The 18954-nt window shown below is 41.9% G+C and overlaps 1 protein-coding gene across 5 annotated transcripts in view; it reads left to right on the plus strand.

Moving 5' to 3' along the window:
* Positions 1 to 14082, plus strand: part of CAMKK2 (calcium/calmodulin dependent protein kinase kinase 2) — a 102099-nt gene extending 88017 nt beyond the window's left edge. For 4 of the 5 annotated variants that reach the window (XM_044275751.1, XM_044275753.1, XM_044275752.1 and 1 more), the window contains exons 11-16: positions 4704 to 4757; positions 8485 to 8558; positions 9305 to 9392; positions 9807 to 9935; positions 10279 to 10379; positions 12264 to 14082. In XM_044275751.1, the coding sequence (XP_044131686.1) occupies positions 4704 to 4757; positions 8485 to 8558; positions 9305 to 9392; positions 9807 to 9935; positions 10279 to 10379; positions 12264 to 12336 (519 nt within the window). In that variant the 3' untranslated portion in view covers positions 12337 to 14082. Of the gene's footprint in view, positions 1 to 4703; positions 4758 to 8484; positions 8559 to 9304; positions 9393 to 9806; positions 9936 to 10278; positions 10380 to 10802; positions 10835 to 12263 lie in introns of all 5 variants that reach the window. The other variant, XM_044275754.1, reaches the window with a different exon arrangement.
* Positions 14083 to 18954: the final 4872 nt, after the last annotated feature.

Below are 18954 nucleotides of genomic sequence, written 5' to 3' on the forward strand. Positions count from 1 at the left end.
CAAGTTAGACTTATGGTTGGAGTATCCCAAGCGGTTCAGTACACCCCCCTGTGGGGAATGCACACTTACCACAAGTTAGGCAACTGGGAAAAACATGGGATTCACTTAATTGCACAAGTTTTTTATAAAGGACAGATTAAGCCTTTAAACTAAATCCTTCCTGACACTACATTAGGATTTATTGATAAATTCCGATATGAACAGCTACGACATGCCATACACTACACGGAAAACAAGAACTATTTAAATATTGTACGGAACACTTTTCTAGATTTCTGTCACGACATGACATTAACCACTTCAACCCCCCTAGCTGAAACACCCTTAATGACCAGGCCACTTTTTACACTTCTGCACCACACTACTTTCACCGTGTATTGCTCGGTCATGCAACTTACCACCCAAATGAATTTTACCTCCTTTTCTTCTCACTAATAGAGCTTTCATTTGGTGGTATTTCATTGCTGCTGACATTTTTACTTTTTTTTGTTATTAATCGAAATTTAACGATTTTTTTGCAAAAAAAATTCATTTTTCACTTTCAGTTGTAAAATTTTGCAAAAAAAAACGACATCCATATATACATTTTTCGCTAAATTTATTGTTCTACATGTCTTTGATAAAAAAAAAAATGTTTGGGTAAAAAAAAAAAAATGGTTTGGGTAAAAGTTATAGCGTTTACAAACTATGGTACAAAAATTTGAATTTCCGCTTTTTTAAGCAGCTCTGACTTTCTGAGCACCTGTCATGTTTCCTGAGGTTCTACAATGCCCAGACAGTACAAACACCCCACAAATGACCCCATTTCAGAAAGTAGACACCCTAAGGTATTTACTGATGGGCATAGTGAGTTCATAGAACTTTTTATTTTTTGTCACAAGTTAGCGGAAAATGATGATTTTTTTTTTCTTTTTTTTTTTTATTTTTATTTTTTCTTACAAAGTCTCATATTCCACTAACTTGTGACAAAAAATAAAAACTTCCATGAACTCACTATGCCCATCACAAAATACCTTGGGGTGTCTTCTTTCCAAAATGGGGTCACTTGTGGGGTAGTTATACTGTTCTGGCATTCTAGGGGCCCTAATGTGTGGTAAGTAGTTTGAAATCAAAATGTGTAAAAAATGACCTGTGAAATCCTAAAGGTGCTCTTTGGAATGTGTGCCCCTTTGCCCACCTAGGCTGCAAAAAAGTGTCACACATGTGGTATCGCCGTACTCAGGAGAAGTTGGGGAATGTGTTTTGGGGTGTCATTTTACATATACCAATGCTGGGTGAGAGAAATATCTTGGCAAAAGACAACTTTTCCCATTTTTTTATACAAAGTTGGCATTTGACCAAGATATTTATCTCACTCAGCATGGGTATATGTAAAATGACACCCCAAAACACATTGCCCAACTTCTCCTGAGTAAGGCGATACCACATGTGTGACACTTTTTTGCAGCCTAGGTGGGCAAAGGGGCCCAAATTCCTTTTAGGAGGGCATTTTTAGACATTTGGATCCCAGACTTCTTCTCACGCTTTCGGGCCCCTAAAATGCCAGGGCAGTATAAATACCCCACATGTGACCCCATTTCGGAAAGAAGACACCCCAAGGTATTCCGTGAGGGGCATATTGAGTCCATGAAAGATTGACATTTTTGTCCCAAGTTAGCGGAAAGGGAGACTTTGTGAGAAAATACAAAAAAAAAATCAATTTCCGCTAACTTGTGCCCAAAATTTTTTTTCCATGAACTTATGAACTCGCCATGCCCCTCATTGAATACCTTGGGGTGTCTTCTTTCCAAAATGGGGTCACATGTGGGGTATTTATACTGCCCTGGCATTTTAGGGGCCCGAAAGCGCGAGAAGAAGTCTGGAATATAAATGTCTAAAAAAAATTACGCATTTGGATTCTGTGAGGGGTATGGTGAGTTCATGTGAGATTTTATTTTTTGACACAAGTTAGTGGAATATCAGGGAATCTATATGGGTGATCACCCGCCTGTCATTGATCACCCCCCTGTAAGGCTCTATTCAGACGTCCGTATGTGTTTTGCGCATCCGATCCATGTAGCCGTGGATCCGTAAAAATCATACGGACGTCTGAATGGAGCCTTACAGGGGGGTGATCAATGACAGGAGGGTGATCAGGGAATCTATATGGGTGATCACCCGCCTGTCATTGATCACCCCCCTGTAGGGCTCCATTCAGACGTCCGTATGTGTTTTGCGGATCCGATCCATGTATCCGTGAATCCATAAAAATCATACGGACGTCTGAATTGAGCCTTACAGGGGGGTGATCAATGACAGGGGGGTGATCAGGGAGTCTATATGGGGTGATCATGGGTTCATAAGGGGTTAATAAGTGACAGGGGGGGGGTGTAGTGTATTGTAGTGGTGTTTTGTGGTACTTTACTGAGCTACCTGTGTCCTCTGGTGGTCGATCCAAGCAAAAGGGACCACCAGAGGACCAGGTAGCAGGAATATTAGACGCTGTTATCAAAACAGCGTCCAATATACCTGTTGGGGGTTAAAAAAATCGCATCTCCAGCCTGCCAGCGAGCGATCGCCGCTGGCAGGCTGGAGATCCTGTCTCTTACCTTCCGTTCCTGTGAACGCGCGCGCCTGTGTGCGTTCACAGGAAATCACGGCTCTCGCGAGATGACGCGTATATGCGTCGTTGAGCGCAGAGCTGCCGCCTCCGGACCGCAGATCTGCGTTAGGCGGTCCAGAGGCGGTTAAACACTTCCGCTATATCGCACATCTATGCAAAGTTAAAATATTAATACACGAAATCGATCACATTTAGAGGTTAGGCTAAATGGGAAAAAGACCTGCACAATGTGGAACCCATTTCGTGGAACATTGTTTATAGAAATATTAAAAGTATTATTGCATACTATCTATAAAGACCGAGAACAGAACTGTTATGAATGTAACAAAGACAGAGGAGATTACAAACACCTGTTGTAGGACTGCCCGGGGATAAAAGATTACTGGATCAAAATATTTCGGAAACTGCAGAATAGCTTCCCTATGAAATATGAAGCATGTATTGACTGTGCGATTCTGGGTACTTTCCCAGAGACAGATAAAAATAAAACTGAGCAACTACTTTGGCTTCAGGGCATCGCCCTGGCCAAAATAACAATAGTTAAATATTGGGGCTCCATGAAATATCCCAATTTTCAGGAATGGATAGAGGGTATGAATAGGGTAAAGCAGTATGAACACAGTCTTGCCCAAACAGCGGGAAAGAAAGTAGCCTGGCTGCGGATATGGGGTAATTGGAAATGATTACACTAGGTGTGATGACGGTAGCTCCGCGGAAAAAGGGGGTTGGGGGGACGGGTGGGAGGGTAAAAAATAAGAGGGAGACTTAGCATGAGATGAGATTATGTTGTATTGTATTATACTGCTTTTGATATTGAATTGGAAGATTGTAGATTTCCATCTTTTAAAAAAAAAAAAAAAAGGGGGATAAACAGTTTATCTTCCTGGTTCTGTCTGTGTAGGGAAGTGGCCGATAGAGTGGACCTGCAAGTGAGGACAGGATGAGAGATCCAGACTCCTGTGGGTGAGACATGAACTTATGCTCATGCTATCACTCAAAGCCCAACCTACCCCAATCCCCCTGGTTAGAGTGGAAGTTTGCTCTTTTCTTTTTTGTAAAAAAATAAATGGTGAGATGTCCCCTATAATATCCTCTGTGTTTGGTTAGCAAAAGTTCACGTATGTATTCCTTGGACATGATTATGGGGCTGCCATCTTGCCTGACCTGTTCTTAACAGCATTTACAAGGCAGCCCCATGGGCCATAGACACAATGGACCGGAGGGGACCTTATTGACTTCTATGGGAGAGTTTTCTAGGCCTGCTCTGTGACCTGTGCAGAAGTCATTGTACAAGGAAAGAATAGGTAAACTTTGACAATTATCTGTTGTGAATGATGGATCCTGTCTTATCTATACACAGAGATGATATCATTACAGGCAGGATTAGAATGAAAGATAAGTTGATAACTGTAGTAAAGTGATCTGTACAGACCAAGAGGTTACACTTATAATTAGGCTTAGTGGCCAGTGTGTGAACTGCAGGATTTTATGGTTTTTTTTTACATATAGATATTGACATGGAAAATTCTAAATAACAATAACATCACAAATTCTTTAAAAATATGTAAAACATAAAAATGTGATTTAAACAATAGGTAATTTTTTGATAACTCATCCCCTTTAAACCCGCCATTCCTACACAGACAAAGAACCAGGCAGTACAACTTTTCATCTGCTTTCCAACTTTATACGAGTGCTGCTCCCTGAATATTGCTCCTAGCTGTGTTCCTGGGATTATTCAAAAGCAAAGATTGATGGGCATTAATATGATGCCAAGATGTAAGATGTGACCTTTACCTTGTAGCTGCAAAAATTTAAAGTAATGACGCATTGCATTCAGAACAACCTTGGCAGCGAAAGGGTTAAGTTTCTGTGTACAGGTCTGTCTACCAAAGTGTCAACTGAGTGCATAATATATGCATGTTTAAACACTTTCAAATATTAGAAACCCAGGTTGCCTGATACCTGCACATATTTTTCATGTGCGGAGTACGAAGTGTTCAGTAAAGTTGCCATGGATACCGAATCCTGCGATATTTGGGTGTGTGGCAGGTGAACAGCACTAATACCTGAATACTTGTTTGGTTCCCTTTTTCTGCAGGCTCTGGATGTTTGGGCTATGGGAGTCACCTTGTACTGCTTTGTATCTGGTCAGGTATTTATCTACAGCATTCTTTTATTTTCCTGTTTATGTATATTTCTATATACTGTATATGCATATTACAAAAACAGACAGACGTTAAGTCTGTAAAGGTTCTCATTCATCCAGGTCATGGTATATCAGTAGTAATCATTTTTTTTTCTTGAAAATGTTTTGGACAAAGGACAGTTATTTGATGACCGTAAGGTTTGCATCTTAGACACAGTGGAGGACTGGTTCAAACAAAGCTATTTATGTTAAACTGGAGAAAATAAGCTTGAGTAGAGGTGGAGGGGGCGAGATATATTGGCTGCCACTTACAATGCTGCTCTAACACCTCTTTTAAGGCAATTTAATCACACCTAATAGTTTCAGTCATGCAAATGCAATCAACATCTTACCATTGACATTTAAAACAAATATAACACTGCATATATTGTTTCTTACCTTAATGCTATATACAGGATCGTGCAGTCAGCTGTCAATCTGAAGAAAAAAAGGACTTTTTCACTTAACAATGTAAAATATATATTTGAAAATTAATAGCTAATTAAAATATTTTAATCCAATGGCATCCAATCATGTGCCAGTAATACCAGACCCCCCTCAATCATGTGCCAGTAAATACCAGACCCCCCCAATCATGTGCCAGTAATACCAGACCCCCCCAATCATGTGCAATAGTAATACCAGACCCCCCCAATCATGTGCAATAGTAATACCAGACCCCCCCAATCATGTGCCACTATACCAGACCCCCCCCAATCATGTGCCAGTAGTAATACCAGACCCCCCCATCATGTGCCAGTAGTAATACCAGACCCCCCCCAATCATGTGCCAGTAGTAATACCAGACCCCCCCAATCATGTGCCAGTAGTAATACAAGACCCCCCTCCAATCATGTGCCAATAATACCAGACCCCCCTCCAATCATGTGCCAGTAATACCAGACCCCCCCAATTATGTGCCAGTAATACCAGACCCCCCCAATTATGTGCCAGTAATACCAGACCCCCCTAATCATGTGCCAGAAATACCAGACCCCCCAATCATGTGCCAATAGTAATACCAGACCCCCCCCCCCCAATCATGTGCCACTATACCAGACCCCCCCAATCATGTGCCAGTAATACCAGACCCCCCTCAATCATGTGCCAGTAAATACCAGACCCCCCCAATCATGTGCCAGTAATACCAGACCCCCCCAATCATGTGCAATAGTAATACCAGACCCCCCCCCAATCATGTGCCAGTAGTAATACCAGACCCCCCCCATCATGTGCCAGTAGTAATACCAGACCCCCCCAATCATGTGCCAGTAGTAATACCAGACCCCCCCAATCATGTGCCAGTGGTAATACAAGACCCCCCTCCAATCATGTGCCAATAATACCAGACCCCCCTCCAATCATGTGCCAGTAATACCAGACCCCCCCAATCATGTGCCAGTAATACCAGACCCCCCCAATCATGTGCCAGTAATACCAGACCCCCCCAATCATGTGCCAATAGTAATACCAGACCCCCCCAATCATGTGCCACTATACCAGACCCCCCCAATCATGTGCCAGTAGTAATACCAGACCCCCCATCATGTGCCAGTAGTAATACCAGACCCCCCCAATCATGTGCCAGTAGTAATACCAGACCCCCCCCCCCCAAATCATGTTCCAGTAGTAATACCAGACCACCCCCAAATCATGTGCCAGTAGTAATACCAGACCCCCCTTCCCACCAATCATGTTCCAGTAGTAATACCAGACCACCCCCAAATCATGTGCCAGTAGTAATACCAGACCCCCCTTCCCACCAATCATGTGCAAGTAGTAATACCAGACCCCCCAAATCATGTGCCAGTAATACCAGACCCCCCCAATCATGTGCCAGTAATACCAGACCCCCCCAATCATGTGCCAAGAGTAATACCAGACCCCCCCAATCATGTGCCACTATACCAGACCCCCCCAATCATGTGCCAGTAGTAATACCAGACCCCCCATCATGTGCCAGTAGTAATACCAGACCCCCCCAATCATGTGCCAGTAGTAATACCAGACCCCCCCCCCCAATCATGTTCCAGTAGTAATACCAGACCACCCCCAAATCATGTGCCAGTAGTAATACCAGACCCCCCTTCCCACCAATCATGTGCAAGTAGTAATACCAGACCCCCCAAATCATGTGCCAGCATAATACCAGGGCCCCCCCCATTATGTACCAGACTGCCAGTTAAAAAAAAATAAAAAATTAACACTTATTACCTCTTTGGAGCGATGCGATGCAGGCCTCTTCCGACCTGTGTCCCGACTCCAGCGCTGTACGGCTCAGGCGGCGCGATGACGTCATCGCTCCGCCTACGCCGGCCTCTGATAGGCTGCCGGCCTAGTAGTGCCGGCAGCCTATCAGAGGAACAGGAAAGGGACACACCTCCCTGCCCTGCTCCTCCGCAGCCTTCTGTTTGTATCTTTGTCCTGAGGACGGCGATACAAACAGATCACTATGGAGATGAGCGCTTCGCTTCCACAATGGAAGTACTCATCTCAGTGCCTGCCCACGCACACACACTGCCGCTGGCCTGGGGGGGATTTGATCAAACCTGTCCCCCCCCCCGCATTCACCCCCGCTTCCTACGCCCATGCCAGAGCCGCGGCAAAGGTTCAAAAGAGCCGCATGTGGCTCTGGAGCCGTGGGTTGCAGACACCTGACCTAGCCAGATAACACATTAGCACACCCTTCCCATTTCTGCTTTCTCCAACCTCACAGCATATTATTAATAGTAGGTATGTTAAATCTGATTCTAGTGCCAGTAACAATACAATACACGGTTCTCATAGAAGATTTATATTAGCAAATAAGTACCGTATTTTTCCCTTTATAAGACTCACCTGATATTAAGACGCATCCCAGATTTTAGAGGAGGAAAATAACAATAGATTTTTTACCAGACTTCAAATCAGACCCCCATATTAAATGCTCAAATTAGACCCGCAGATCAGATTTTCACATCAGACCCCCATATCAGATTCTCACATCAGACCCCCATATCAGTTCCTCGCATCAGACCCCATATCCGTTCCTCACATCAGACCCTCATAGCAGTTCATCACATCAGACCCCATATCAGTTCATCACATCAGAAGCCCATATGGGTTCCTCCCATCAGAAGCCCATATGGGTTCCTCCCATCAGAAGCCCATATGGGTTCCTCCCATCAGAAGCCCATATGGGTTCCTCCCATCAGAAGCCCATATGGGTTCCTCCCATCAGTGTGAATGGACGTGTGAATGGAGCCAAAATAGTGATTTTGGTTATGATCACCCAGCCCACACCCTAATGATTACTGTAAACAGACACACATCACACTGTCCATTGAGAACAATATTACAACTGGAATCAAATTAGACTGTACACAGAAATGCCAAAGAAAAGAAATAGTAACCACTAATTAACATCAGTCAATTTGGCAAAAATGTGTGAACCTAAGTAACTGTTCATCAGGAGATTTGATGATCTTGCTTTTGTGTGATCAGGCTGTCGAATCCTTTGTAGCCACTGTTAAAGGTGTCTGTCAGAGATATATACTTCTCATCCCCATTGAAATAAGCATGCATATTTATGGCAGAGCCTGGAGAAAAGGCAGCGGCATATAGCTGACAGCTACAGTATTTCAAGATGATTACCTGCATTATTCTATGTTGTTTGGTGAAATAATTTGCTCAACTTAATTATTTGCATTTTCAGTGTCCATTTATGGATGAGAGAATTTTGGCACTTCATGGAAAAATAAAGAACCAAGCTCTGGAGTTTCCAGACCAGTAAGTTCTGTTTCTTGTCTGTTGTGTACTTCTTAGGTTTGGTGACACTGGTTTGATACCACTGATGAAATAAGATTTATCAACCTGCCAGTATAACACAATCATCTGCATATATATATATTTCTTAAAGTATCACTGACCTTTTAACGAACTTTGCATGAATCAATAGTACAGTGTGTGTACATGAGGAATAACACTATTTCTGGCCATTATATTATTTGTGTCTGGCATTTTTAGCTGTTTCCCTTTGTGCTTTTTGAATTTCTGGTTTGCAGCTCTCACAAACATTATGAGTGGAGAATAGCTGCTATACACTGCACACACATAAAGTGGAAGAGAATCTGCTTCCTAACTCTCTCTGTCCCTCAGAAGCAGCCCCATGGTAATGGAGAACATTACAGAGAAGTACTGACCTGTATGCATGTGAACGAAGCTGCTGAGATATAACATTCCTATGTAGCTGTGCAGTCTCTCTTTCTCTGTGCCTGTCTCATCAGCTCATGCTCACTCCTCCTCCCTCCCCTCTCCATAGACTTGAATTGACATGTGTAAAATGATCCCCCTAAAAAAAAAGGTTTTTTTTTTTTTTTCAAAGTGAATCACAGCTGATAACAGGGGAACTAGACCTTTCTCACTGATGAAACACATTACAAAGTTTCTTGTGGTTGTTTCTACTATTGACTTATGCAAATTTGTGTTAAAGGTTAGTGACTATATAATGTTAATAAGTCCTATTGTACCCATAGGCCAGAAATGTCAGAAGACCTGAAAGACCTTATTCTGAAAATGTTGGATAAAACCCCAGAGTCTAGAATTTCGGTTCCTGATATAAAGGTGCACTAATCTTGAGCTGTATTTGGAAACGTATCTATTATTTGTGACAAATTAATTGTTTAGAATTGAAATTAACCCTAACCATTAAGGTACATGGAGTTGTAGTGAATAATTTTTTCAAAGTATTAAAGTGTATTTACAAGGTATCCAAGTCATATGTGACTTTTACTAGGGTAATAACCCAGAGACATGCTGCATAATTCAGCACACTTTAATCTGAATACTAAGCTCAATATGTATTTGTTCCCAAGCCCTGATTCTGAATGTGTACCAAGGCCCCCCATCCATCACATGCCACTCGCAGTACATGTTTTTACTGGAAGAGGGGCCATTGGGTCTAGTTATTAGCATCAACTCTTCTAAGCTCTATATCAAGAACATACTGAGAGCATTCCTTCATATTCCTCATTTTAGCTACATCCATGGGTGACTAAAAATGGTGCTGAGCCTCTCCCTAGTGAAGATGAAAACTGCACCCTGATTGAAGTAACCGAAGAAGAGGTGGAAAATTCTGTGAAGCACATTCCCAGCTTGGCAACAGTGGTAGGTTCAACATGATACCCGTTCTAAGTGTTTTATAGCCACTGCCCTATCTAGACAACCAGTCCTCTAGAAGAGAATCCATTGGCAATCATTTGATTAGTGAGGGTACAATTTACAACCTTTAGGAGAAACGTGACATTACATAACTGCCAGAACACTGCAGTTTCTCATTAATGAAGAACAGGAACATAACTTTATTATCTTCGTAAAGTTAATGAAATGTCAGCTGATGTGCAGTGGTAGCCTAACTGATTACTCGGGTCCATCCCGTTTCTGCCTTTTTCTGAGATCCAACCGAAACCATGGCTGTTTCTATTAATATGCAATTTGTTCTCTTTGATAGATATTGGTAAAAACTATGCTGCGGAAACGTTCCTTTGGAAATCCATTTGAAGGAAGCCGAAAAGAAGAAAGATCTATGTCTTCTCCTGGAAATTTACAGCCGTACGTTTTCATACATCTTACAGTTGTGATATATGATTATTAACATAACACTGCTGATTGTTTCAATGTTGGATACAGTATACTGTAAATCTGACTGGTCAGTGCCATGAAAATCCAGCATTGTCCCTCACAAATTTAGTTGTGAAGAAGTCTGAACCCATTCAAGACTTATATAGCAAATAGCTTGGTTAAAAAAGCATTCACTAATGGAGTTTCCCTTTAAACGTTTGTTTCAGTTTTTGTAAACCATCCCTTTAAATTATTGCTACAATAGATGCACAGATAATTTGGTTGCTAGAGCATTAATGAGCGTGCATTTCAGTTATCTGTGTGACTAAGCCAACTAAGCAGTCGACTCCAATGGATAGCATCTTTTCTTAGCTAAAGTGTAAAAATAATGAGTTTATTTCTTTTCGCTTCTAGAAAAAACAAGTCAGGGAATATATCCACGAAAGGTAACAAGAGCAGAAAATAAATTTTCAACCTTCTTAACAATCTGCTCTTCAGCTCACACAGTCTTGCATGACCTAAGCTGCTCAGCTTAAGGGCTACAACATGTTCTGTATACTCTGGATCAGTGGCTCTCAGCTCCAGTACCCCAAGCAAATCATGATAATGGGATATAGTTTACCTTAAAGGGTTTTTTCAGATAAAAATTTGGCAGCTGCTTATGAAATGAAATAACTAATAATAATAAAACAAATTATTAAAAAATATTTGGAGTAATACATACCATTATTTTAACTATCAGAATACAGAAAACTCTGCTCTCCAGTATTTTTTTCATGTTTTAATTTTTTTCTTCATCTCTTGTCTCTTCTCTTTCTGTGGGAGGGCAGCATCTCCTAGGAGCACATTGCTCTTGCTACCCCTTTCATAGCAGATAGTTTCTCACACACAAACCCAGTGATTTGATATAAACAGCACTATGGTATAGAATGACACCCCCTTCAATTTCCTTGTCCACTGTCTAGAGAGAGGGACCGCTATATACATTTCTATGAATTTAGAATTAGGGACGAATGAAAGGTGTTTGGGCCCCACTATGTTCACTACGCCAGTACTAGGATAACCTCTTTAAAACCACATGCACACAGGAATTAATTTGCTGCATATTTTTCTTGCGGATTTTGTTGCAAATCTGCAGCATAAACCACATGTGTTACATGTAGATTTTGTCATGGATTTAGTTGTGGCTCTACCGTGGATTTTGCCCTTTGCATTACATCGGCAAAAAACAACTCGCATGCTGCAGATATCAAAATCCGCACTAAAAATTGTTTTAAAATCTCATCTACTTAGCTGGTACTGTATTACATTGCAGATTTGTTGTGTGGCAAATCTTGACATAGTACGCAAGGTGTTGATGTGGCCTAAATCTCCTATGGCTCCAGTGCTGCTAGTCCTGTGGGCCCTGCCAGTCGCTCTTTACCATCTGTGATCTCCGCAGCGGTCATGTGCATGCTGAAATAAAATCTACTGTGACCAACAGAGATCCACTGGGCTAATGAAACTGTAGCAGCAGGGGTTTTTTAGAGGGAAGTTTGCTTATATCTGTTATTTTATCTCATAAGCAGCTGCTACATTTTTATGTATTTGTTTTGAGCCTTGAAATCTTTTAAATTCGATTTCTGTCCAGTGTGTAGCATTTGAACTCTGTTCACAAGGTGCCTATAAAAGACCACCATTCTTCTACTAAGGCTGACATTGCTGCTTCGTGCCCTGATCAGGCATGCCACTTCTTTCCTGCTCTTGTATCATTTGTTGCTTCGTTTATTCTTGCGTTATTTTTCTTACGATATGTATCAATGCATAGCCACATAAATATGACTATTATACTCTTCCTTGTGGAATAATAAACCTTTCAACCTGCTTATTTAACAGGATTCAAGGCAGTGATGAAAGCCTAAGAGACAACAATCTGCAAGAATTAGGAGAGGACGAGGTTCTATCTTGAGGGCATCTGACATGACTAGGGCTTCATCTATGACCTGGGCATGAACGTACCATGTATAAACTGAACCGTGCATGCTACTTATGCACCTTATGTTACTGCATGCGCTAAAGACCTTAATGTTCTGCCTTGGTTGTTAAACGTTATCAGTTACTTTGCTATGGGCTCATGCTTCCAGAGAACTCGTGGAGACTGATCCAGAGACGGTGCTTGTATTGTATATTGCAAAAAAATGATTTAGGTGGCTTGTAGCTTATGTCTTAATGATGCCAAATATCACATATGCCAAGCACACGCATAAGGCTTGCAGGACACTGTACGTCAATCAGTGGTCCTACTGCACATTCATGTATTGTCTGGACACCCTGGTGCAGGGAGGACTGAAGAGACTTATTCAAAAATAGGTAGTCATGCGAAAGAAGGATCGCGAGGCTGTTATACTGCCTGCCGGATGTGTACAGAGCATAGCCAACAGTTGAATACTAGACAAAGTGTTTTTTGTTTGCCCTGTAAACTTTGTTCTGTAGAATAAGCTACAAGTATATTGAGATTTTGGTGAAATTTTTCCTGGGAAAGCAGCCAGTAGCAATGTGACAGTAAAGTCAGTAGGTGGAGTGACAAGTCAGAATATTCATAACGCCAACCTCTTATGTTGGACTAACATTTACCACGAGGAGTACTATGTTCATCCACCTGTGGAATTGTGGGCCTCGTGTATATGAATTGTCAATGCCATATATAAAAATGAAAACGGATCCCAGTACATGCTTATATTGCTTACTGGTGTCACTACGAGAAGAAGATTGATGTGGATGGTGTTTTCAGTCCGTCAGTCGACAGTGCCTATGGCCAGACTGTACGGCCAGACCACAGAGGAGCTGCTAGGCTTGTAGACTAAATCAGTCATCTCTCACAAAGGAATAGGATAGTGTAAATTAGCTTAAATAAGAGACATTTATGTAAATGGGATACATGAAAAAGAAACCTTAAAGGGTACCTAAACCTTCATGCAAAGCACAGAAGGTGCTGCCGCCCTTCTCAGAGTGATATGCACCTTCCACGTGCATTGGCTCTGCTCTGTTTCTGAGGCGTGTAGAATATGGATCCTATATACTTTCTTTGAATCTGTACATGCTGCCAATGCAAGTGGATGTGCAGATCGATTTGAGAAGGTCCACTGCACCTTCCTTACTTTGTGTGAAGGTTTAGGTACCCTTTAACCAGAAGTCAATGCAATGTAGCTGCCACAAATTTTTATTTTATTTTATTTTATTTTATTTGTTAGCATAAGTTGTCCTTAACGTTCCTCATTGCCAAACTGGTCCTGTTATGATGTCTATTCTCTCAGCACATCTAGTATCCATGAATTAACCTTGTGAGTCATCAAGAAAGAAAAGATTAAGGTGTTGTTGGATTCCAAGTTGCAAAATTGGGACAAACTATATCATATCCAACAGTTTCCCTGTGCCAGGGATACAACTGCAAAAGCCATATACATCTCCTATGTAAATGGTGACATCTGTTTTCCAAATTGTCCCTGGCCATAAAGCTGTACTGTAAGTCTTCCCATTACGGGGGTGCTCAGTTCCTTTAGTAGTAGTGCACTATTTTTTATAGACCTCCCAGGCAGTTTGGGCTACAGCAGTATCATCTCAGGACAGTTCACTTTTGGATTTGTGACCTCCTATAACTGTGCCACTTACGTCTTTCCACAGTAGGGTTTACTGAGTAAAATATATGTAATAAATACGTTATGCATTGGAACGTTTATGGGAAAAGACTGTTGAAGGAAACGATTTTTTGAAGCACAGCAAATTTTATACTGAAAGGTTTACAAAAACCGATATAAACATTTTATTATTTTTATCCCACAGCACAATGCCTCATAATCTAGAACTGTCTAACATACCGTCAAATAAGCTTCCACTTTTTAAATGGGTTATACAAGACTAAACTTTAACTGACCTCTTCAGAGTGGCGGGACCCGGAGTAGGGTTCTTACTTACCTGGTCTCTGCTGCTGGATTCTGGCTGCATCGCTTCACGGCTGCCTCGGCAGGACCCAGGTCTCTGGGAATCAACATCCTGTTGACTGGTGTCACTTGACCGATGGAGCCAATCACTGACCCCAGTGTTGGTCTGTCACTCATGCAGTATGTGACCCAATGATGTACCGCATGGGTGACAGGTGGATGCAGTGGTCACGTGACACCCCTCAACGGGATGTTGATTCCTAGAGACCCCAGGATCTGCCAAGGCAGCTGTGGAGCTATTCAGCCTTGTAACTCGTCCTCTTCATACATTTATTCTTTTCTTTTCAATTCATTGGGTCTTCAGTCTGGTCATTTGTCCTGAACGTGGAACGTTCACTTTATTATGTTAGGGATTATTTTCTTTTTGCTTTCATTTTTTAAAGGGGTTGTCTCACCTCAGTAATCACCATTTAATCACTTCCTTGTAGTTCTAGGATGGTTTCTGTAATATAGATCCACTTTCCAATTTACAGAAATAGCGTGGTGTTCAACAGGCAGGAAATGCTCAAACCCATATGCAGTTATGCACATATATACAGGGGAGCAAATCCTGCACTTGTGGCCCGTTGCTAATGCCGATCCGCAGCGAAAATGCATACAGTCGAGGATGCCTGCAGCGGACCACAAGTGACCTCCTACACAAGATAGCAATTGTTTGGATGTGATACAGTATAACAATCTAATAACAAGGACAGGTGCACTCTGCGATCTTACTAAGTCCTCAAACTGGTGTTAAAATTGAGAGATTAGGACATGTAGGACATGTTGGCTAATCTCTCAATTTTAACACCAGTTTAAGGGCTTAGTAAGATCAGAGTGCACCTGCCCTTGTTATTTGCCACTTTCTGATTTGCCTCTGTCACCTCTTATTCCTCTTTATAGTGCCCCAAATTCCATGCTCTTTTCTAGGGGTCATGGCCACCACTGTAATGTTATCAGCAGTGGCCGCGCAAGCGCACAGAAACCCTATCGGCCGGCTGATCTGGTGGCCGGGTTTCACGGGAGAGAGCGCGCACAAATTATTGTGCATGTGCAGTCACTCCCGGCCCTGCCACCTCGTCTAAGCTTTACTACAAGCTCATAGGATTTACAGGGTGCGCGTACGCACAAGCAAAAGGGGCAGGGTTGCATCCTCCCTGCCCTGCTCACTGTGCCTTCAGCTCCGCTTCCAGCAAGCAGGGAAATGAGGCCCCAAGAGCCGCGAGGGAGGCTGGAAATAAGGAGGTGAGACAACCCCTTTAAGTCTTTGCCAACACCATAGTTCAAAAGCATCAATTTTTACTTCTGTATTAATTCACAGAAAATATCTTAGTCTGCTTAGACAGTTCAGATCTTTGTTTGACCACTACTGTTATTTACAAGTTTAGAAACTCTCAAAAAAGGGATGCAAACACTTCAGCTTTATTCTCATTGTCAATGGGGACAAAACTGAACAAACTGGAACAGAATGCATTCGGTTCCGGTTTGTTGCGTTCTGTGACTGGACACAAAACTGCTGCAAACAGTGGTTTTGTGTTTAGTTTGTGAAACTGTGATGGTGCTGGAACTGGATCTGGCGCCCATTGACTTACAACGGTGTTAATGCTGGATCCAGTTTGTGCATTTTCGATTTAATACAACTGCATCCTTATGGAGCGGATGCAGCTGGTTGTATTAAATTGAACTGAAACATTTTCCTCCGGTTTTGAGATCCTCTGCTGAATCTCAAAACTGTAAAGAAAAACGCATATATGAAAGTAGCCTAAGGGTATTTTCACACTAGCGTTAAAGTTTTCCGGTACTGAGTTCCGTCGTAGGGGCTCAATACCGGAAAAAAAAACGCTTCATTCATTGTCAATGGGGACAAAACTGAACAGAAGGGAATGCTCCAAAATGCTTTCCATTCCGTTTAGTTGCGTTACCAGACCGGAGAGCAAACCGCAACATGTTGTACTTTGCTTTTCGTCTTGGGGATGCGGAGCAAAACTGATCCATTTTCATTGGCACAATCTGCCACAATAGAAAACGGATTTGTCCCTATTGACTTTCAGTGGAGTTAATGACTGATCCTTTTTGGCAATGTTAAAGATAATACAACCGGATCCGTTCAAACAGATGCAGATGGTTGTATGATCAGTAACGGAAGTGTGAAAGTAGCCTTAAACGGATGCAAATTAAATGCTGTTTTTGGTTGAAGAGGACCTTTTATGGTTTTGTATTAATTGAGATCAATATCTTTACTTACGGGTACCCCCCACTGATGCTGCCAGCCTGCCTGATTTTTTTAAATATCCCCCCCCCCCCCCCCAGTTTTCCCACTCAGTATGCTAATACTGAGCATCAGTACAGGGAGGAAGAGACGGCCCTGTTTCTCAATGTGCGTCTCCTTCTCCCTGGCTGTGTGTGCCGCGATCCAATCACAGTGGAGAGCGTCAGACAGGAAGAAGGTGAGTTGTTGTTTTTTTTTTCTGCAGATGATAAAAATGTGATGTAAACTCAGCCTTTGGTGGTCATGACTAACAAGGCTTATGTTTGACTCTTGGTTTCTCATTGGGAAAATGTAAAGATACTTTGCACAGGTCTCTGGTTGAGGCCGCACATGATTTGCCACTTATCTGGGTAGCACGGCAAGAGAAGAAATCTAATGGGAACAAGTGGAGGGTAATATTCCTACTATTTTTATAGAGATATGATTTATCAGAACAATGAGGGGAATTTTTGAAGTCTGTTTTGCTTTCAGAATGATTTCTGCAATTTACATTGCACAGTGATTGATAAATATGTCGACACTTTTGTCTAGAGATGTTACTCCAGTAGGGGGTGGCCCACAAGGGTAGAGTATGATTGTACATTTCTGAAACTTTTTAAAGAGTAACAGTTGATAAACCTGGCGTATGCCTAATTAACATAGCTAACCGTGTCCACTCTCCCACCCTGAAAGCAGCACTAAAATGCAAAAAATCACAAAATACCTCTTTGAAGTGCAGAACTTAACATAAAAAATATTAGCGTTTTATATATATATATATATATATATCAGTCAGGTCCATAAATATTGGGACACCGACACAATACTAATATTTTTGGCTCTATACACCACCACAATGGATTTGAAATGAAACGAACAAGATGTGTTTTAACTGCAGACTGTCAGCTTTAATTTAAGGGTATTTACATCCAAATCATGTGAACGGTGTAGGAATTACAACAGTTTGCATATGTGCCTCCTACTTGTTAAGGAACCAAAAGTAATGGGACAATTGGCTTCTCAGTTGTTCTATGGCCAGGTGTGTGTTATTCCCTCATTATCCCAATTACAATGAGCAGATAAAAGGTCCAGAGTTCATTTCAAGTGTGCTATTTGCATTTGGAACCTGTTGCTGTCAACTCTCAAGATGAGATCCAAAGAGCTGTCACTATCAGTGAAGCAAGCCATCATTAGGCTGTAAAAACAAAACAAACCCATCAGAGAGAGAGCAAAAACATTAGGCCTGGCCAGAACAACTGGTTGGAACATCCTTAAAAAGAAGGAACGCATCGGTGATCTTAGCAACACCAAAAGACCCGGAAGACCACGGAAAACAACTGTGGTGGATGACCGAAGAATTATTTCCCTGGTGAATAAAACACCCTTCACAACAGTTGGCCAGATCAAGAACACTCTCCAGGAGGTAGGTGTATGTGTGTCAAAGTCAACAATCAAGAGAAGACTTCACCAGAGTGAATACAGAGGGTTCACCACAAGATGTAAACCATTGGTGAGCCTCAAAAACAGGAAGGCCAGATTAGAGTTTGCCAAATGACATCTAAAAAAGCCTTCACAGTTCTGGAACAACATCCTATGGACAGATGAGACCAAGATCAACTTGTACCAGAGTGATGGTAAGAGAAGAGTATGGAGAAGGAAAGGAACTGCTCATGATCCTAAGCACACCACCTCATCAGTGAAGCATGGTGGTGGTAGTGTCATGGCGTGGGCATGTATGGCTGCCAATGGAACTGGTTCTCTTGTATTTATTGATGATGTGACGCAGGATGAATTCTGAAGTGTTTCATACAATATTATCTGCTCATATTCAGCCAAATGCTTCAGAACTCATTGAACGGCACTTCACAGTGCAGATGGACAATGACCCAAAGCATACTGCAAAAGCAACCAAAGAGTTTTGGTTGTTATGCAATCCACCTGACCTGAATCCGATTGAGCATGCATTTCACTTGCTGAAGACAAAGCTGAAGGGAAAATGCCCCAAGAACAAGCAGGAACTGAAGACAGTTGCAGTAGAAGCCTGGCAGAGCATCACCAGGGATGAAACCCAGCGTCTGGTGATGTCTATGCGTTCCAGACTTCAGGCTATAATTGACTGCAAAGGATTTGCAACCAAGTATTAAAAAGTGAAAGTTTGATTTATGATTATTATTCTGTCCCATTACTTTTGGTCCCTTAACTGTTGTAATTCTTACACCGTTCACCTGATTTGGATGTAAATACCCTCAAATTAAAGCTGACAGTCTGCAGTTAAAGCACATCTTGTTAATTTCATTTCAAATCCATTGTGGTGGTATATAGAGCCAAAAATGTTAGAATTGTGTCGATGTCCCAATATTTA

This window comes from Bufo gargarizans, chromosome 1 (assembly GCF_014858855.1).
Source record: "Bufo gargarizans isolate SCDJY-AF-19 chromosome 1, ASM1485885v1, whole genome shotgun sequence".
Classification (NCBI taxonomy): Eukaryota; Metazoa; Chordata; class Amphibia; order Anura; family Bufonidae; genus Bufo; species Bufo gargarizans.